Source organism: Rhinolophus sinicus, chromosome 11, assembly GCF_057876585.1.
Source record: "Rhinolophus sinicus isolate RSI-liver-muscle chromosome 11, RSI-T2T, whole genome shotgun sequence".
Classification (NCBI taxonomy): domain Eukaryota; kingdom Metazoa; phylum Chordata; class Mammalia; order Chiroptera; family Rhinolophidae; genus Rhinolophus; species Rhinolophus sinicus.
In genome coordinates this window covers 4,568,109-4,589,270 of record NC_142511.1, presented here as the reverse complement: position 1 = coordinate 4,589,270, position 21,162 = coordinate 4,568,109, and the positions used below count along the sequence as shown (strand labels likewise).

The window sequence follows — 21,162 nt, the reverse complement described above, 5'->3', positions numbered from 1 at the left end:
AATGAGATTACTCTCTCTGTTCCCACTTTCTCATGGGGAGAAAGATCAATTATTAAGATGTATCTAATTCATAATTTAAAATGTTTGTTCGACATGATTGTATGTCATTTGTTACTACTTTCCCTACAGAAAATATTTGCATTCATCAGGCAAAATGTTTTCATGTCAACTTGCCGGAGAACGATTTTTAAATGGACTCCATAATTACAATTTATATTTTCTCTGTAATTATCGCTTTAAATAAGGGCTGGCGTACTGTAGACTTTCATGCCTGCATAAATGCATTATCTCTGAGTTTTGTTAAGTGTTTCTTGCTCTGTCAAAACATACTTCTGGGTCCTGGAATATGTCACTGTCCTACCTGATCATTATTCTACCAGGTACAAAGAAATGAATGGCTATTTTCCTTCTCCCCTTTTTTTTTTTTTTCCCCTTCTCCTTTTTATGCAAAAGCATATCTGAGTCTTAAAACATTTACTATATGAAAATTCAAGATCCATAATCATAGACCTATAATCATAGACAAATTTTCAATCTCTTAAGATACTTCTTCCCCCACTCGTTTTGTGGAGCTCTTTCTTACTTTTTACCATGTTTTTACCATCGTTTTTACCATGTAAAAGCTAATTTTTTTGAGCAGGAGCTCAACTGTGGTCTCAGAATGTCCTGTAGGTATTATGCAGGCTTTTCCAGTTTCAAAAGGAGACATGTGCTCATGTCTAGGGAGGGTTCCCAGCTAGAACAAGCAGAAAAGAAAAAAGAAACTGTTTACTCTGAAGGACTTTACTGCTGGAAATATACCCACTGGAACTGAAGAATGTTGGGAAAGAACTGTGATGTCACGGCTCCCATAATTCTTGGGGAACTTTTGTTTGTTGGTGGTGTGTTTGTTTAATATTTCTGATGAGAGAAAGTGGGCTAAATGTTTGAGTATTTTCTTAATTTGGGGGAAACACAACCTTTCAAAATGGAATTAAAAATTCCTCCAGTGATTAAAGAAAAAAATAAGTCATCAAGAAAGTTAATACAGAAATTGTATAAAAAACAAAAAGGAAATATTTGAACACCAAACTATTAACTGTGTCTACTTCAGGGTGGTGGAATATAGGTGGCTTGACTTTCCTATTTAAACTTTTTAATGTAAAATAATACAGCTTCTAAAATGAGCAGTGGTGCACTTTGATATTACTCTTACGGTAAAAAAAAAAAAAAAAAAAAAAAAAAAAAAAAGATTATTTGCAGGTAGAAATTGCGAAGATAGCAGAATCAGATTACACCCCAAAATGATCTATTTAATTTATTTGCTTATACTGCTGCTTTCTTATACACTGGAATATGGCCTCACCCTTCCTCCCTCAAAAAAAGTCTCTAACCTTAAGAACTTCTCAAGATAAATTAAAAATCATAACTATTTAGAAAATAAGCAATATTTGCCAAGACGCTGATTATTACAGTGAGCACTGAGAAAGGGATTTGCTTGGTCTGAGATGGAGCAGTCAAAGGAGGTGTCACAGGGAGGTATACTGGGCACAGAATCTTGAAAGGTAGCATGGGAGAGTTTGCAAAAAGGGGCAGGGAGCAAAGACATTTCAGATCAGAAGTCAGAGAGGCAGAAAGGAGACCAGAGCACATATCCTAGCCTCTCGAGCACACGAAGGAAAAGTAGGGAAACTGTGGGGTCCACACAGGCAGGGACAGAGATGGAGATACAGACTATACAGGATGATAAAAAGAAAACAGAACAAATAATTTGGTCTTGATACAGAAAAGAATGAAAAAGCGATTGTGCGTTCTAAAGAAGGGGAAAGCCATGGTTTTTAAAAAATATATGTTTGTAAAAGAATGTACTGGCATCCATCATTCATTTATCCAGCAAATATTCTTTGAGGATCTGTTATAGCCACTCTGTATAGCACACAGGGGAGAATAAGCATGGATACAGGGAGACCCAGCTAGCTAGGAGGCTGGGACAGCAGTGCAGGTGAGATATGGTAGAGGTTTAAAAAGGAGATGGAGTCACGTGATTTTTAGAAAGTAAACTTGGGATCGGGGATTGATTGGACGGAGGGGTAAAGGAAGGCACCAAGGATGACACTTCTGACCTTTACACCCACATGTGATACCGGCAAATAGGGAAAGCTATAAGAGGATCAATAGGGAAAGGGAACTCGTTAGTGTCATGTTTTCTCGCTTTTGAGGATGAAGCACTTTTGTGATGTTCAGATGGAAATGTCAATTGGGTAGGTAGCTGAATATACGAATCTATGGCTCTAAGGGGACCCTGAAGCTATAACCTGGTAGTCATCAGTATAGAGATGGTTCATGAAATGGTGGGCCTAGAGTTGATCTCCAAGGCCAAGGGTATACAGTGGGTAGGGGGGCAAGGAGACCTAGAACTTAGTCTAGACGGGAAAGGACCCACTATAGATGGGGAGTGCATTCTGTCACTTAGTAAGCATTTACTGAACGCAGGCGACAGTCTGGCAGGTGCCCAGTGCACTATGCCTGCTGTGATCCAGACTAGTATTTAGGGAGGTGGCACTGGTAAAAATAAAAAGAAAAGTCACAGTGTACATAATTATTTAATGTCACCTCCCAGTCTGGATTAATGCTGACATGTGTCAATGCCCAGGTATAAAGGTTGCGATTCAATACCTATTTCCATCGGAACTTTCAACTTCATGTATTTATGAGTTACTTGGAAAAGAAACAGAATGGTAACCAGTTCCCCAAGCCTCGCTTCCCGAGAAGTCTCTAACCAGCTATCGTAAAATGAATTATCTGAGAAGAAAAATACATGAAAATACCAGGTACATTGTATGTCATTGAACTCAACAGCCCTCTCCCGGTCTGAAGACTCTGGAAAACAGCAAGTAGGGGGCCTCTGTGACCCCTTGCACCACTTTTCTCTGCAGCACAGAGGTCTTGGACAGCCCATTGGGGCACAGGGAATGCAAAGAAGAAAAGGACAGTAGGACAAGATCAGGAGGCTGGGACCCCAGCTCCCTACCACCCACCGGGCCCAAGGCAATTCTACCGAGTACTGAGCCCTTTGTGCACTAGCATGAATTTATGTGGGTAAATACAATGGAAACTTGAGAAAATGTGGCTCTCTGTATCTATCCAGAGTTCTGGCTAAGCAGTTCGCTGTACCCATAGTCAAGCTGATTAAACTTAGCATATCCTGGCGCAAGGATTTGATTGAGGTGGGCCCCTTACCCTTTGAGTCATATATCTGAATCCTCTTTGAAAAGATTTGGCCTCCCCATATATATTTAGAGTTGTGGGAGAGCGCCAGTCTGTTTTTATGCTTATTTATAACTCCACCACCTTCCAGCACTGTGAGGTCCTTTAAAATATAATGACATGACTGATGATGAGAAATTAAGTGGACAGGGGGGAATGTTTTTACTCCCAGACAAACGTTTGTGGGAAGGCAATTTCCTTTACAGCCCTGGCCTCGCGCTTCTGTTTCTAGTGAACCCCAAGCTCAGGTTCTCTTGGAAGGTATGTATTAACCACCATCTAGACTAAGAAGACGAAATTTTCATGCTGCCACTTTGTTGCTTCCAGTGCTGCCTTGTCTTGTTGACTTCCAATGTCAAGGCGTGGTAAGGAGAGAAGCAGAAAATTCTAAGATTTACAGAGAGCGGTTAAGAATTGATCCTCGTATCCTCGTACTGTGTCCTCAAGTCTTGAAACTCTTTCCCCCAAAGGGAGGACAGTGGAGGCCAGGAGTCTGATCTGGGAACTGGAAAGGGCTTTGGGTTCCCAAGTTGCAGGCACACAAGACTTAGGGCAGCGATCGATCGTTCTTCCTTTGAGGGAAAGAGAGTGACCCTAACCCCAGGCTCTAACGCTAGGGTGGCTAGTGTTTTGCCCTACCTGGAGACTGCAGTACTGGGAGGGTTTCTGTGGCAGTCTTGCAGCGGCTCTCTGATCCTGCCAACTCTCCGTCTCTCAAATTTGCCCCTCTTTCTTTCACACCTGGAGTGCATATGCAGCAGTGTCTCACCTCCACAGGGACAAACCCTCTCCTTCCCCATGGAACCAGGCACCAGCGGTAGCACCCACTGACACCGGCTCATCCTTCTGCGCCTTCCAGTTCACCCCGGAATCCTGAGCACCCTCCTTTCAAAGGAAGGGAAGGCAGACCGCCTACCAGCTACCTCCACGATCCTGTTAAAACACATATGTAGCATTTATTTATGTAGTCCCTGGGTTATCTTTGGGATATTTATAGCTCCCGTCTTTTGCTACTTGTGTAGAGGGGTCTTCCAGCATGTCCCTCCTGTGGGAATCCACGGATGTTTGAAGGCAGGGTAAGGTCGGTCCCAGCCCCGGCCTTGGAAGAATGCGCCCCCTTTAGGAGGGAGAAGGAAAGAAGAGGCGCGTCTGGTTAGGCTGGCGAGTACGTGCCACCCGCGGGGAGCTGCGCCCCAGCGCACTTGGAACTGGGGGCACAAGTACCAAGGGCGGAGGGAGGCATGGAGAAGATTAAAATCTAAGAAACTGTGGACTCGGTTTTAAAAGTTAAATTCACTAAATTATTGAATTAATTATTCCCCCTCCCCCATAACATACCCCCACCCCAAAAAAGGTGAGATTCAAAGAGAGACAGCTGTTCAGGCCCAGTGGGTCTCCATTCCTGCGTGGGAGCTTCGGCGTAGGCTCTCCGCGAGCGCGTTCAGAAAATTTCCAGTCGCTTGCAAATAACTCCGCGAAAGCAGACAAAATAGGAACCAGAGGGCCTGTCCGTGTCCTTTCTCGTAACTCGGATCTTGGGGATTCAAATGAATACACATTTTTCACATTTATTTCCCATGTGGAGTTGAGTCTGGGGAAATCACTAATGGTAAAAATAAGCCCCAAAGTTCTTGGGAATTCCAGCTCCCTCATTACTTGGTGCAGCAAAGGGGCTGGACTCTGGTCACCACCACTCAGACCCTTATTCCTGCATTTCAGAACCACGGAAACCGTAGAATCCCTAAGATCCGATTGCCCTCAGAATCTTCTGAGAAGTCACATGTGTATGTGATTGATTTGTTCTGACATGTTTTCTTAATTTTCTTTCATAAAATTTCGTTCGCCAACCACCATTTGTGCCTTTGTTCCCCTGCCGTCCCCTTAAAGTGTCTCTCGCGCTTGCAATCAGCTTCCCAGATATTTTTTCATCAAGAAAAGTGGTTCCAGGACAAGTGAAATGTAATGATTTTTTACAAGTCTTAAACCTAAAATCGATAGCCCATAATTTTCTGTGGCTGCCTCACTAAATTAGACGAACGGAGACCAGAATCTACTAAGATTCAAACCACGGGAGACTTCCTACTCAAAAACTTCCACACGTGGAAAACAAACCCAGTGACCCCGAAACACTGGTGACTGTACGTCTTCAGATGTCTTGTCAATGTTATCTCCTCACTGATTGATTTAATAAGAAACAGCATATGCAGAGGACAGGCGGTTGTGGCAGTTTGTTGATATTATCTAGCCTGTTTGAGACTGGCGCTTTTTAACTGAGTGCTGTTTGCACCAAACTACTTGATTTTACAAGAACCCAAATTCTTGTGGACAAATAATAATCTGTTGACGCATGCATCCTCTTTGTACTGTTGAAAAGGGAGATAAGGGACACCACCAAAACGATTGGAGTGGTTCTCGGCCCCGCATCAAATTCAAACGCAGAATTCGAGACAGAGCGCGCGCAAGGATTACAAACCGCGCGCGCGCACAGGTAGTTCTGTAAATGTTTGGATACTTAGTGGCCTCAGGGAGTTGTCTCTTATCAAATAGTTCCTATAGATGTCTACCCTCTAGCTCGGAGGAATACTCCGAGGGTCCTGTTGGTTGCACAAATGGCTTAGATGAGGGATGCTGAGTCCCCACGGTTCACGTTTTTTTCCTGGGGGCATTCTTCCCCAAAAAAACTCTTCCGCCCCGCCCCCTGCAATAATAATAATAATAATAAGCAAAACGCAAGCCTTAGCTCCTCTACAAACACACTCCCCGTATTTCTAAAAGTTGTACCTCCTAAGGCTTCTGCTGACTCCATCTCTACGAAAGGATAGAAAGGAAATACACATGTCACGAACGGTTAAAAGCTGGCACCGCCAGCAGCGGGAGGCGAGCGGGGCCAGCCCATGCTCATGCAGAGATTTGCACATCCCGGTACCTGCGGCCCCTTGCTTCTACGATGGAGAAGGTTCTCCAGAAGCTCGGGGTCAGCTTTGGTGGGGTGCCCTGCTGAAGGAGGGAGCAGGTAAACAGGATATAGGAGAGGAATTGTAAAAGACACACATCTTTTAAAAGAAAAATCAAATTGGTCTAGGGGGCCTCGTAGTTGAAAATCTACAGATGACATTTCAATATGAAAAAGGGTTCCGGAGGTGGCTGCTGGCCGGGAGTGACCAGTGGGGTAGGACGATGCCCTTGGTTCTGAGGTTCTGGGGGCCTTTCGCGCGGGGTGGGATGAGTGGGTGACACCTTGCTGGTTTGGAGATGATTTATTCACTCGAGTTGTAAAATCTAAAATGACGGACGGCCCTGGGAACTTGAAGGAACTGCAGGGCTCCCTGTGACCCAACACTGCCCGCCTGATCCCCTTATGCTCTGACCTGAGCGCGTCGGGGAAGGTTGAGGTCGCCGAGCTAAAATGCTGGCGGCGCGATGCCTCAAGTGCGGGAGAAACGCTCCGAAGAGCCTCAGCTGAGAAGTGAGGCCCAGGGAGTATTGGCAGCCTGCGGCCTCGGACTTTGCAGGCCGACCTCCCTGACACTTCAAACTCCAGCGGCCCTTGGCTCCAAAGCGGTGGGAGTCACTGGGCTGTCAATTTCTCCGAATTATTAAGAGAAGGAGACCATCCAGCCGCTGCCCCTGCATGTAAGATAAACTGGATTCACTACTTCTCTCCCGTGGACTTGACTTTGGACTTTGGGGACTCAGTGACCTCCCTTGATCCTGGAATTCACTGCCTCCTCCAAAGAGAATTTTTTTTCCAGGCTGCCCTTAAAACGAGGTATTTCCCTGACTCCCCCTTGAGTCGAGATAATTGAGGTCCAAATTTAGAGTGCCAGCACCGACTCCAGGGTCCCAGGGTGGTGCCACATAAGAAAATTTCCGGCGCCATAGGTGTTGCAAACGCTGAGTCCAGGGAAATTAATCTTATGATGGAAATTCCAACTAGGGAGCCCCGGAGAGAATGTTCCCCGCTCCCCTGGGTGTTTCTCTGGCGAGGCGGACTTGGCGAGGCTGGGCCGCGGGCAGTGTGGCAGGAGGATTGGGCAGGCGGTTCCTCCGTGCCGCGTTTACACCTCTGCCTTTGTGACAAATCAATTTCCCGCGCGGATGTGCTGCATTTGCATTCTGCCCCAGCCCGGGACCCAGCTGCGCCTGCTGCACACTTAGCACCCGCTCATGAGTGTGTGCGTGCGCGCGCGCGTGTCTAATTGACTTTCCGTCTACCTTTTTATGACTACATGTGTTTCCAACAAAAGGTCTTATTAGGACAATCTGGTTTCACTAATTTAGAGGCTGGGAACGTGGAAGGCAGGCGCTTTTTTTTTTTTTTTTTTTTTTAAGAGTTTGCACAAGTTCAGTAAGAAATGACAGCGGTATGCACTGTCCTCCTAGGAGTAGTTCTGCCTGTTTTATGGCCTGTCCCTCTTTCCTCTCCCTGCCTGCCCCTAATCTAGCACCACCCCCCTTCACACTCCAAACTCCCCCACTAGCCACTGGATTCCTAACAGTGTTAAAGAGCCGTTTCTTTAAACCCTGAAGGTATTTGAACCTAGAAGTTGGAGAAATTTACGGGCTGGGAGAATCCGTAATTGAGGAAAGAAGTTGTACTACTGAGAGGAAAATTGGAGTGGATCTCAAGGAAGAGGGAAACAGAACTGCAGTGGGCAGGGCGGGAAATCAGCGGGAAGCCCTCACTTTGCACAGGATACTTAGCTCCTTTTTGCCAAGGCCGGCCCCGTTAGAATTCTCAAATTTGCAATATCAATGATCTAAGATTGCAGGTGTAAATGGAGTATGTCTTACTAATTATAGACCAAAAGAAAATTTAGGAAGGGCCTGTTTCCGTATAGCTGGAAGAGTGAAGAGCGTATTTTGAACGTTACCCATCTCTCCAAAGGAGATTATCTTAATCGTTTCCCCTTCTGCAGCAGACAGACTCCCAGTGGGTTGCAAGGAGCGCCTCACTCTTGGTGAGGCCTCTGTCCCTTGCGGGCTCTGAGCCCAGCTATAGTCCTCTGCCTGGAGACGCCCCTCTTTCCTGATTCACTGTCCACGTTGGACTGGAGGCCCAGCCCGCCAACTAGTCCTGACTTTCTGGGCCACTTCTGGTGGGGGCCCAAGAACCAAGGACAAGGTCCCCCCTGCGTGCTTGCTGTCACCCAACTTACCAGACCTTCCTATTCTCTTTCCAGAGGTGGGGAAGGAGGATGAGGAAACACTGTTTCTAAAAGCAAAAAAAATTGTTAGGCCCCTTGCCATCTCTGGAAAGCAAGGCCTGTCACACCTATGTGTGTGTGTGTGTGTTTTTCTCAGCTATTTTCCCAGCCCCAGGTATACTCTGCATTCTTCAACTTCCTTCCATAATGTAATGTATGTTGACCGTCATCCTCAAGCATCCTCCCCTGGCTGGCCTCCGAACCTCCATTTCCTTTCAGGGTCCACTCCCCGCTAGACCTCCTTATTCCTTGAAACTCAGAGATATGCTCCATTATCAAGTGGGCAAGTTTCCAAAGGTCTCATCCCCTTCCGTCTGGACACACAGTCCCCAACTCCGCCTGCTTCCCTTTGCATGTCCTCGTGTGCCCCACCAGACGCCACGTGCTCAGTGCCCCCTTGGCTGCACCAGGCCTGGGTCTCAGGAGCCATCCCTGGGTCCCCTCTCGCTAGCTACCTCGCTGCCTCTGCCTTAGCTTGGGGCACTTCCTGCCAGCCTCATTGGCTGAGCCCTGCTCCGTACCCACTAGAAGGCCACCACGAACACAAGCTCCCTTCTTGTGGCATCCATTTGGAGTCAAACCACGGGAAAGGCCGGCATCCCTCTAGGCCTGTAGCATCCGGAGCCTGCCGTGGCCGGCCTGGGCCCTGGGCTTGCTCGGCCACCACCCTTGGGCCTGCTTTTCACAGCCCTCTGCTTGCTCTTGGGGCTGGTAGCAGTTCCATTAAGACCCTGTTTTCTGTTGTCCAGCCTCCGGTGCTCCAAATAGTGATCAATGTTGCGATTCATCATTAGCCATAGAGGAACAAGGGCAGGAAGTGCAGAATTAGGGAAGCTGGGGGACAGGCACATGAAACTGCGGAATACTCTGTTCCCTACCCTTTTGAGTTTAAATTTTCCATAGCAAAACGTTGAAAAATAATTGTATTATTTCACAGTGCATTTTCTTGGAGCTAAAAGTATCTACGCAAACCACTCAAGCTGCCAGCATGTGCCGCACGAGCAGCACCCCCAGCCCCACCCCTGCACCAATACCCTCCACAAGGAAGACCGGCCTCTGTGCTGGTTGGCACCCATACCTGGGGACGCACCATCTGCGTTCCTCAGAGTTGGCCATCTTTCCCTAATGACCAACCAGGTCAGACTCCCCGTTGCCCTCTGCCTCTGCGAGTACGTAGGTCCCATTTTGCTTTTGGCTAGAAAACACTGAGGCGAGCGCTGGCCTGGACCAAGGAAGAGCAAAGGGCAGGCAGCTTGCCCAAGAAAGGGGTTCTCCCTGCGGCCTGCTGTAGAGTGGCTGTGGGGCTCCCACCACTTAGCCCAGGCCTTGATTCCAGCTGTTTCTGGGACCTGTTGCTTTGTCTATTTTTTGAGAGTCTGACATTGGCTATGCTTTTTGAAAGTCATAGGATGCGGGAGGGTCCCCCTACTCGCACAGGTTCCAAATGTGAAGACAATACTATAAGCAGTCAGCAAATAATGACACGGAAGTCAAGTTCAGACTCTTGCAAACTTCAAGGGGGCAGTTTGTCACCTGGGATGAGAGGTAGGTGACAGGTCTGTTACAGACTCAGGGACGTTATGGAAACATTTGGAGTCATGTTTTAAGGCATGGTTAATAACCCGAGGTGACATTCCCTGGGGGCGCGATATCAGCCGGGGACTATGTGGAAGGGAGACTGTGTGTGGAGTTTTCTGGAGGTCTTGGGGCCAATAGGGAGAGCTCCTGGAAAGTGACACCGGCCTGGGGACTGGAGGCTGCGCTTCCGTTGCGCATCTCTCTGCGGTGGGATCATGCGGGCCAGGGGCTGGGTTTCACCCTTAAAGGAGTCATTCAGACCTTTGACTCTGCTGCTGTCTCCAACCCGTTTGCAGGTGGCGGCAACAGCAGGGGGCAGAGGGCAACTCCCGAGACTGGCCGGGTGCTTCAGCGCGGCCCCTCCCACACGCCCGACCTCGGGAGCCCGCACGCCCTGTGCCACCGGAGCCGCCCGGGTCTTCGCCTCCTGTGTGCCACCTCCTCTGTCCCTTCTGCCCCGAACCCGCACAGTCTGCACCCTTCTGGGACCCTTTCCCAGCCCAGCCCTGTAACCTGTATGCGGGCAGATGGGGCAGCCGGGACGGAGGGGCAGCCCAGGCGGCTTCAGCAAGAGTCCGCCGCAGGCGGAGCTCCTGACCCGGACCACAGGGCCTCGGAGCTTCCCTCCGGCGTCTGCCCCGGCTACACCCTCGGCGGAGCCCTCCTTTTCTTCTGTCCCTTGCCCCGTCTGTGACGGGCCCTTCCTCCGGCCACTGCCACCACCTCTCCTCGTCCCTGACTCTCGGCGGGCTCCAGCAGCCCAGCGCGGACCCCCGCCCCGGGGTCGGGACACACAGCCCTGCGGGCACGCGCCCCTCACTCACTGTCCTGCTGCGGGGTGTCGCTGCCGCTGGTGAGTCCCGGCGACTCCAGCAGGCTCCGGCCTGCCTCCCCCACGCTCTCGTCCGCCTGCGCCGCCACCATGTCCCCGGCTTCCTCCAGGTCTAGCAGGTGACTCACGGAGAAGTTCTTTTTCGCCTGCAGGGTGTCGAGGTTGCCCGCGCTGTCCAAGCGGCCGCCCAGCGCCGGTTGCCGCTCCAGAACGTGCCCGTAGCTGGAGGTCATGGTCTCCCCCTCCGATCCCACCCACCCCCCTCTTCCCGCTCGAATCAACACCAAACGCTGTGGGCGCGAGGGGGGAGAGGAGCCGAGTGGGGAAGAGAGAGGGGGGAGTGGAGAGTGAGAGAGAGAGAGAGGGAGAGAGACAGAGAGGGAGAGAGAGAGAGAGAGAGAGAGAGAGAGAGAGAAGAGGAGAGGAGAGAGGAAGGACAAAAAAAAAAGTGGAAAGAGGGCGGGGGACCCCCGCGTGCAGAGCACAGCGTTCTCCACCAGCAGCCTTTGACAGCCCCGGTTGCTTTCCTGAGGCCAAGTCCGGCGCGATCCAAACAGATAATCCACACCAAAAAGTAAAATTAAAAAGTCACCCTATGTTCAAGTCAGGAGAAAAAAATTCCTTCTACCTCTCCAAAAGCGTCCACACGCACACACTAAAAATAATAGTTAGGGGGAGAGAAGAGAGGGCAGGCCAGCGGGGCGGGGGAGTCAGGCAAACAGAAGAAAGAGAGAAGAAGGGGTGGGAGAGAAGAATCAAAGTGAGTTTTTTTTTTTTTAAGGTTAAAAAAGTTATTCCCAGGCAAGAGTTCAAGCACCAACAGAAGAAGGGTTGTTCCAGCTTTAAAACATCTTCAAGAAAACGTGTTCCCCCTCTCGGCACTCCTGTGGATTCTCAGGAGTGACTAAAGTTTCAGGAGGAGAGGGTGATGTCTTGCAGATGTATTGGAGGGCAGGATTCTCGCTTTACTTTTCGTTAGGAGAAGAAAAAAAAAAGGGCTTCAAGAGTCCGAAGGAGGGTGGTGGTGGGTTTCCCCCCTTCCCTTCTCTCTCTCTCCCCCTCTTCTTGCGGAGCTCCTTTTTCCTTCTCAGTTGGATCAAGAAGCTCTCTGGCACTTCAAAAGGCACAAACTGGCATGCAGAGGAGGCTTTGTAGGGAATACAAGAAAATTGGAGACCCCTGGGAGGGCAGATCTCGACTTAATAGGAGCCTGTAATTACGTGGCAAAGCCTTTGTGCGGTGCCTGACGTTTTACAGACCCCTTTTCTCCATCACAATCTCCTTCTTCCTCCTTTCCCTCGGACCAAAAAACAGTCTGATTAAGAAAAACCCCTTTGCCAACATCTGAGCAAGAGAGAGAGAGAGGGAGAGAGAGGGGGAGAGAGGGAGAGGGAGGGAGCGAGAGAGGGGGAGAGAGGGAGGAGGGAGGGAAGAGGGAGGGAAGAGAAAGCGAGAGAGCCCTTCGGACTTTTTAAAGTAAAGGTCTAATTATCATTCCCCTGCAATAGTATCACAGGGAGGAAAGACAAACTGAAACCCACAGTCACTTCAAACGGGTTGATTATTTTGCTGCGGCGGCGTTAACTCCTCCAGATTTGTTTAAGATCCTGTTGGAAAATCTCATTTGCATGTTTTGATAACAGCTGCGGGGAAACTTGTTGGAAAAAATTCGAAACTATCTCCATCAAATTTTATTCTCCCTCTGCCTTTTTAGTTTTTTTTTTTTTTTTTTTTTTTAAACGTGTCTTTGCTGTTCTGACAGTTTGGGGTGGCTGGGGGGTGGAGGAGCGTCTGAGAGGGAACTTGGGAGACTGGAAGCATCTGAAGGCTGTGCTTGGCTCTGTAGAAACAGCCTATTAAATAATGTAATAAAATAACGGGAGCGATAATAATGGGACCCTCCCACACTTCTGCGGACCGAGGCGGATTGAGCGAGAGGATCTCGAAGGCTCCGAATCCATTCGAGTCTTCTCCGCCTCTCCAGTCAGCCCCCCGCCCCAGGCGATAGGACATTTACATATTTATTTAACTGGAGGAAAGGACTCTAGGAGTCTATGATAATTGCTCCCCTCTCCCCGCAATCTGGCCAATTTCGTAACCTTTTCGGTGCGGCCAAGGTCGCGTCCTTAAGCGAAGGCTCTAAGCCGAGAGGGTCGCGCTGCCCAGATGCCGAGCAGGCAGGACGCTCCACCCGCGAGCCGAGCTCGGGGCGAGGCTCCGGCGCGCTCCAGGGTGTAGCCCGGTGCCACAGGGATGGGGGCGGGGAGGAAGGCCAGGGAGGCGTGGAGGGGCCCCCACCTAAGTCGACGGATAATGCCCTGTCGTCTGTCTGCTGAGCCTCACTGTGACAGAGGACAGAAAGGTGCTGAACGATTTTTTCATGACCTGTTGGAATTTGGTAACAGCTTTAATAGTCTCATTAGAAATGAGTTACTATATGACGAGTAAGTAAAATATTAAGTGCTTATTTGTGGCGTTTTATGTTCTTTAAACACACACGCACACATACATACATAGACACACACTCTCTCATTCCCTCGATTACTAGACTTGGTTTCTTTTCTTTCTTTCTTTCTTTTTTCTTCTATAGCCGAGAGGCTCAACTGGAAAGAAAGAAGGGTCCGAGTGTGTATAAACGGTTTCTGGGCTCCAAACAGCCATCGTTAGCCCAGAACTTCCAGCCCTGATCTGGGAAAAGAACATTTGATGCCATCAAAGGGCTGCAGATTGAAACCAGATGTGCTCGCCTCGGTGCTTTCCATGCATTTAATTAAGGAGCCGGGACGGAGGAGACTTTTTCATCATTAGTCCACCCACTCCCCCTCCTCTTTCCGTCCCCTCGCCCTGCCCCCCCCCCCCCGCCCCCGTACCCCCGACTGGGAGCCCAAAGCCCCGCCAGCGCTGTGCGGTGCGCTGCGCGGGTCGCTGCGTCTCCCTTGCAGTCGGGGCTCCAAGCAGTAAACATCTGTCCGCTGCAGGGCCGGGCGAGCAGGATGCTGGCGGGCGGCGCACTCGCACCCGGTGGGCCGGTGCGGACTGGGAGCGTTGGAGGCGGGCGCCTTCTGCGGGGATTTCCACCACCGCGGCCTCCGCGGGCCTAACCCAGAGCCACACGTGTCGGTGCCACCCGCTCCAAGGGACGCGACTGAATCGCGCGGAGAGGTTTTCGCAGGGCGTCCTGCTGAATGAGGGGGAGGCCTTAGGAGGGGCCGCTCCTCCCTTCCCCCCACCCCCGCGCTCGCTCGCGGGAGGCACTGCGGGGTTTGTCCCCAGAACCGAAACAGGCCCTAGCTCCTCAGCCCTCGTCCACATAGTTGTCTTTTAAGGTCTCTTTCGTCCTTGACCCCCGGGACATGCTTCTTCCCTCGGAGACCCAGCGATCTTCGTCAGTCGTGGGGGAGATAGCCCTTCGGAGGAAGCTGCCTTGTCCCGGGTGTGCCGTTAGCCCGGTGGGTGACCCAGAGGTAGCACGAGGGAGGACAAGTCAGAAAAGGACAGCTGGAAACGTAAGGGGACAGGGCCACCTTGATCCCGCGTGTTCTCCAGAAGGGTCAGGCGCTCCTTAGCGTCGTCCACTTGTCTGTCATTCGTGGATCAGTATCAGCCGATCTTAACCAATGCCACTTGGGATGCTAACGGTTTCGACAGAAAAACGCCAGACAGACGCGTAGTTCCTGAATATTTGTCGACCAAATATGTGCCTGTATATATGTGATATATAAAATTCTATGCACACTATTATTCCTAAGTGTCTCTTGGACCGAGAGCTCCAATACCAGCGACTGTGCGGGGCTGGACCAGTACCGGCAGCACCGCTCCCGCCGCCTCTGGGGGGTTGGGGTGGGCATGGGCCAGGAGCCCCTCTCCAGGTGGGCTTTGAGGATTGCTGGCGACAGAGAGTTCTCCAAGCCCCGAAGCTGGGACGCGGGGGCACACTCCCAGGGTGCCCAGGGAAAGCGAGATGACCGTGTTGGGACAGGGTGTCCAGGCAGACGTCTGGGCCCGTTCTCAGCGTCCCGGCGCATTCTTTGGGGACTTCTGCGGAGGCCCCAGGAGCGCCAAACCTTGCGGGGATCTTAACCCCTCCCGAAGGAAGGCGTTTCCTTCCCAGGGCGTCCCTTAGTGTAGGCCTCAGCTGCAGGGAGCAAACCCCAGAGTCCTCTAGTTCCCCCTGAGACCACTGCAGGGAGTCAGAGTGGCAGGGTGGGCTGGGGACACACGCTGGGAAGGTCCCCAAGAAAGCAAATCCTCCAGGTATAGACTCTGCAGAATTGATTTTTAGGATTTCTCTTTCTTTCCTTTTTTTTTTCTATTAACAATTACTGGTGGGTTGGATTCACACCCTGATTATGTTTCCACACGTTTGTAATTTGTTGAAATGCTGGACTGTAATTAAAAAACCATCAGGATAACCCTACAAGGAGATTCAAGACGGGGCTCATTCACCCGGTAAATGGCGAAAAGCCTCGGTTCCTGCTGCCAGCTGGCGGCGCGGGAGAAGGCTCTCTCCCAACCCTCGGAATAGCGCCCATGCTCTAGCTCTGGCTCTCAGAGGAGGCTGGGGAGCTCCTTCTAGAGGCCAAGGGTCGCAGCGCCTGGCCTCTCCTTGTGGTCCAGGCCCCAGGCCTCACTCCTGCTCACTAGAGAGGTGGAGAGAGGGGAAAATTGGTGAACCAAAGGTCTCTGGGCTCGGAGGACCAAGCACCTCTAGAATTCGAGAAGGACCATCTGGCAGAAAGATGTCTGGAGAGAAGACTGTCTGGGAGCATATGCTCATCTCCCCGGCAGGCCTGCCCTGAGAACTTAGAAGGCCCCAGAGAACGCTGTGGACTGTTTAGTTCCTTAATCACTATTTTGCCTTCCCCCTGTGACTTCCTTTTGGGAAGCACTGGAAGGACAGCATTTCTAACTCAAAATCTCTGAACATGTGTAGATCTCTCCTTGGCATTCACTTTGACTTCCATCCATCCATCAATATTTATGAAAACTTTGAAGGCCTGGATGATGTAACTCACCGAACCTTCTTCCTCATGACCCTTCCAGCATCTGGGAGTGGCTTTCCAACCCTTCTTTCTGCTTCGCCCTTTTAAAAATAACTCCTGTGTTTTGGATTCTTCCCCAAGTAAGTGGGAGCAAAGCTGGGACTAGCGAGGAAACGTGCCAAGAGATCAAACCAAGGTAGGAAGGAGGTTTGGGTCCCAGCCACATGCCCTTGGGTGGTCCTATTCATAGTCAGGTTTGGTATTGATTATTGCCCAGGGTTTCCTTGGCACTGGCAGCTGGCAGAGCGCTGCCTCATCTGGCTAGCAGCATGCCCCGACCCTAAGCAGTTTCCCCTGTGAAGTGGAAGCCAGGAGTTGCACTCCCTGACATGTTAATAAGCTGACATGATTATCACGTGTGACAGGTCACAGGCTCCATGACACATAAACGAAACAGTACCACCCTCAGGTACATCTCATGCTGGGGGTGGGGAGGGGCTAGAGACGCTTTCCTGCTCATGGTCCACAATCTAGTATATATTCATTAACAGTGAAATGGGAAAGGGCTGCAGCAGTACGAGATGGATTCTGCAGGGTTCCCGTGGTTTAGTGTTTCTGAGAAGGAGACTTCATGCCAGACTCGAAAGGAACTCTCCTTTGCCCTTCCACCGGTGGTTCTTGTAACCATAAGTGACATTTCAGGAGCATTCCTCTTGCGCTGGGATGAATGTTCTCTACCCACCTCTGTCTCCATCGGATTGAATTATTTTGATGTTTTGCAATCATCAAATGAAGTAGGACTAACAACACATTTCCCAGCAGTGAGCTGAAATGGGTCCATGCTGTTACAGGTTGGGAGTCCCACCATATTCAGGTGGGACCTCGTGAAGTTCCCTGGGGCTGTCTGCTCATCAAACCCCTGGACATCGACGTTGCGTACAGCACTCAGCCAGCTTTAGCTCAGGACACCAGTGACCTGCACATGGGCAGATGCTGTGAATACTTGCAGACCCTATCTTGCTAAAGGCCTCTGCTGTAATAGACGCCATTGACGATTTAATTACAGGACTACTTAGGCATTACCCAAGTCCCTCCCTCTCTGACAACAACTCCAGCGCTCCCAGGTCGTCACTCAGGTCCGCCTATGTTATCGAGCTAGCATGTCCTATGATTAAATCGTCAGTAGCGCTTGTCGAATTGGAACTGTAGATTGAGGAATACTGCAACAAATGAACAGGCAACATGACCTGTGAGTGTGGAGCTCCGATACGATAGCGTGTTCACACTGTATAAAGACACAAACAGTCGGTAGTTGAGATGCCCTCAGAGGAAACGCAAATGTGCAGGTACCATACCTTCTTTGTCCCGAGGAACTCAAGCCTCACTCACCAGGCAGATTCAGCTGTACCACCAATGGCTGTTGGGAGGACAAGGAAAACAACAAAAGCAAAACGCCTTGTCATCGTCAGTACTCAACAACCTGAATCCCCTTCTTCTGCTCTTTGATGCTTAGATGGCCCGGGTTACAGGCTCCTCTGGGTTCCCTGGAAGAATAGAGGCTAAATTCTTGCTATGTTCCTAGTTTAAAAAAATCCTCGAGGATGGGGACGTGCATGTGACTAAGAAGCTGAAACGGGATGGTTCTCGGCACTCAGCACACAGCTGCGAGGTTGACCACTGCTGACCGTTTCATCCTGTTGGAAGAGCTCAAGCCTGGTGGATTTGTATGTCACACGCAGAGAATTCGAGAACCTCCACGCTTACTGGATTCTTGGCCCTGCAGAAGATATCTGAGCTAAGGTCCCCCACACTGGCTTACTGCCTCTGCAAACTCCCCAACGTGCAGGACCTGGGGCTCTGTTTCTAAGCCAAGCAGAAGTGGGATGGAATCTTACAGGATTGGTACAAAATGCTTCGGGCCTGGGTAAGTTGGCCAGTTTGAAACCCATAAGGGGCTTCAGCTGACTTTGATGCTTATTTATAGCAAAGCCAGTGGGTGTGCCACTTCGGATAACCTTCCTTGGCTTGCAGCTCTCACAAATCTGGAGCCAAGCGCAACCCATTCTCCACCTGCTTTCCTCTCCCGAGTCCTTCCAGAAATCTCTAATTTTCTAAATAGGCCTCTCTCTTCTCTCTCATTTCTCCACGTTTCCTGTAATACTATAATAGCTCACAGGTAAACAACCAAGCTGGTTGCATCTTCTGTTGTGCAGTTACACTTGTTACGTTAGATTATATAATTTACCCTCTTTTGTTCCCCTGTTTTTATCATGTTAAGCACACCCGGATGTGCCTTACTTCAAGTTTCGCTCCACAGTAAATAGCAGTAACAAATTTAAGTGACTTTTTTTTTCTTGCTTGCCTCAAAAGGATGCTGTGAGATACTGTGTACGTGAGGAACGTATTATAACAGGCGTGAGTGTGTATAAGACAAGTTGCAGTTATTCTTACCTCCAGTTGTCACACTTTCCTGCCATTCTTCTCTTGCTTTTCATCACTACAGATAAGAAGGAAGAATTTACATAATGGAATTTAGACACCTGATTTTTAAAAGAAGTCTGAAATAATGTATTATTTCAACACTTCACAGGTCATGAATCTATTATTTCAACACTTTGTTAAGTTACTATTCACCTCTTTTAAACAATATATACCTTTGCTTTTCGTGAATCCGGTGTTCAACTTGGCATTTAACGCATCAGAACCACCTCTCCCCAACATACATACTTAAAAAAAAAAAAAAAAACAAAAAAAACCTTCGTTTGCCACTCACTGTCTCATCCTTTCCTCTTTTTGAAATTTTTCTTTTGAGTATCTTCTCCTTTAAACCAGAACTCTGAATTTTTTTCCTTCAGAATTTGAAGCATGAAATTTAGTGATCGCTGTAACTTTCATTACTGTTGGGGGTCTCAGTTTCTCCATTAAAGTCATTTAGACAGGATCGCAGACATCCAATTTTATGTTATTTTGAACTAAATGACATAAAGTAGGAGTTCACCATTAATCTTTGACCGTTACTAGATACTATTATATCCTACTCTGAGCCCAGCATGATGGAAAGAGTAGAGGCTTCCAAGGCCCTGGAAGTAAATTCTTTGGTTCTACCTTTTAAAAGCTTTGAGCATGTTACTTAGTCTCTCTGAGCCTCAAACTTTGAGCCTCAGCATCTCAAAGTACTGCTGAAAAAAAAGTAAGATAACATGGATATGGCGCTAACAGGGTGCCTGGCAAATAGTAAATACTCAATAAAAGTTAGTTCAGCATTTCCATGTTTAGCTATGATACGGTAGCATGTAGCAGACCAACAATGCTCCCTCCAAGAGCAACTAGAAAATCTGAAGTATTATCTCTTCAGCCCAAATATCAGAGCACGTCCAAAGCAACGGGACTTGAAAAGTCATATTCCAGAGAAGGACACCCCTTGAGGTAAACCAAATTTTCTTCATTCCTTGGAAACCAAACTTTCCCCTTTATCCTTGGGTTATCTGCCACATTTTACATAGCGCAAGAGACTGAAAAAGGAGAAAATACGTACTAAGAAGCAGAGAATCCAGCAGAGCTTTGTGCAATTGTATGGCCTTGTAGGAAAGCAAGGTAGAGTTTGGGACCATTGAGATTTCATGGAGAAGGGAGGTGGAGACAAATGAGATCAACATTCACACCAGTTTTCCCCCTCAAGGTATTTGCCACTTAAGCCGCACAAGGCAAAGGGTAAGAAGCATAGAATAATGTGAATAAAAAGCAGATCAGAGATTTTTTGGCTACCTGACAGGGCCAAGAAGACCAAAATTGAAGTTCATGATCTACCAAGGAGGGGAATCCACAAGAAACACTTCAGGCTCTCTGTTAAGAAATGTAGAAAGCTACATCCTTAGAATGCAAGCAAAATTAGATGTAGACTGAACCTTACCAAGACTGAGTGTGAGTTCCACATCAGAACATGCTGATTTGCGCCTCTGTTGCCTTGTACAATAGGGTGAGTACTCTCTGGCCGCATATAGCATTCAGAGTCACAAAAATTGTCACACAAAATATCCAGCATTTAAAAAAAAAACCAGATATTAAGAAACAATGCCAAGAGAAACAATACACAACAGAAATAGGTAGCCCAGATATTGAAGGGAGCAGACATGGACTTAAAGATAAAAGTAATTAGTATAATCAAAGTAACATAAGATGAGACTTTCACCATTAAAACTATAAGAATCAAATGGAATTTCTATAAGTGAAAACTATAACAACTGGACTTAAGAACCCAATAGCTGGGTTTAACTGGATATTTGGCACAGCTCAAGAAAGGATTCATGAGCTGGAAAATAGATCAGAAGAAAGTATCCAGACGGAAATATGGAGAGGGAAAAAATAATGGGAAGTGGGAGGATTCTGGGAAGATGGAGGAGTAGGAAGCACAGGAAACTGTCTTCCCACCTAGACAACAATTGTACTGGCAGAATCTGTCTAATGTAATTAATTTAAAACTCTGGAGTCTATTGAAGGCTTACAACGTCCAGGTAAAGACTTGGACAGTAAATTGAGGTTAATTTTGGTCAATTTTAGCTCTTAGCACAGTAGCAGCTACCCATCCCCCACCTGCAGCCCCATGGCAGGCAGCTGTGCACATGTTTCTGGAACAGCTACACACAGCTCGTGGGCGTCACAGTGGGAAAGAAAGGACCCTAACCTTCAAATATCAGTGATCTGTGCTCTATTTCCAGATTGTTCTTTCTGATCACAGAGGTGCAGACAAACAGGAGGGTAGCAATTGTTGTTACACTTCTCCCATCTCTGCAAGCCCCTCCCCTCAAGCTGAAGTGACTTCCAGGGGGTTTAAATGGCCAGTACCCTTCCTCCCCCTTCATTTTTCTCTTTTTTTTTTTTTCCCTTTTGGGAGACCTATTAAAGACTAGAACATTCCAAGGCAACTGCATATACAGGGAAAATTAGAAAGTAACCATGAATGCCCAGGGAAAGGTGCAGACTCAGACTAACCCAAGAAGATCTTAAGTTTATACCTCAGGCTGATCCTTGAAATAGAGACCATCTACAACAATCAAAACAAACGAAACAAACACAGTAATGAAAACCAGCAAACCCCGGGGAAGGGGGAGAAGGTGATTTCCAGAGTTATCACATTATTAGATTCAAATGTCCAGTTTACAACAACAACAAAAATCACAAGACCTACAAAAAAGAACAAAACAAAACAAAACAAAACAAAACAAAAACAAGAAATAATGGCCTATTCAGAGTAAAAAAATAAATAAATAGAAAATGTTCCTGAAAAAGACCTGATGAAAGATCTACTAGACAAAGATGT

General features: G+C 48.5%; 1 protein-coding gene across 2 annotated transcripts in view; it reads right to left on the bottom strand.

The window, feature by feature from the left end:
* The window catches only part of PRRX1 (paired related homeobox 1), a 70,458-nt gene extending 58,189 nt beyond the window's left edge, over positions 1–12,269 (bottom strand). Inside the window, exon 1 of one of the 2 annotated variants that reach the window (XM_019741766.3) lies at positions 10,856–12,269. In XM_019741766.3, the coding sequence (XP_019597325.1) occupies positions 10,856–11,096 (241 nt within the window). In that variant the 5' untranslated portion in view covers positions 11,097–12,269. The remainder of the gene's footprint in view (positions 1–10,855) is intronic. The other variant, XM_019742563.3, reaches the window with a different exon arrangement.
* Positions 12,270–21,162: the final 8,893 nt, after the last annotated feature.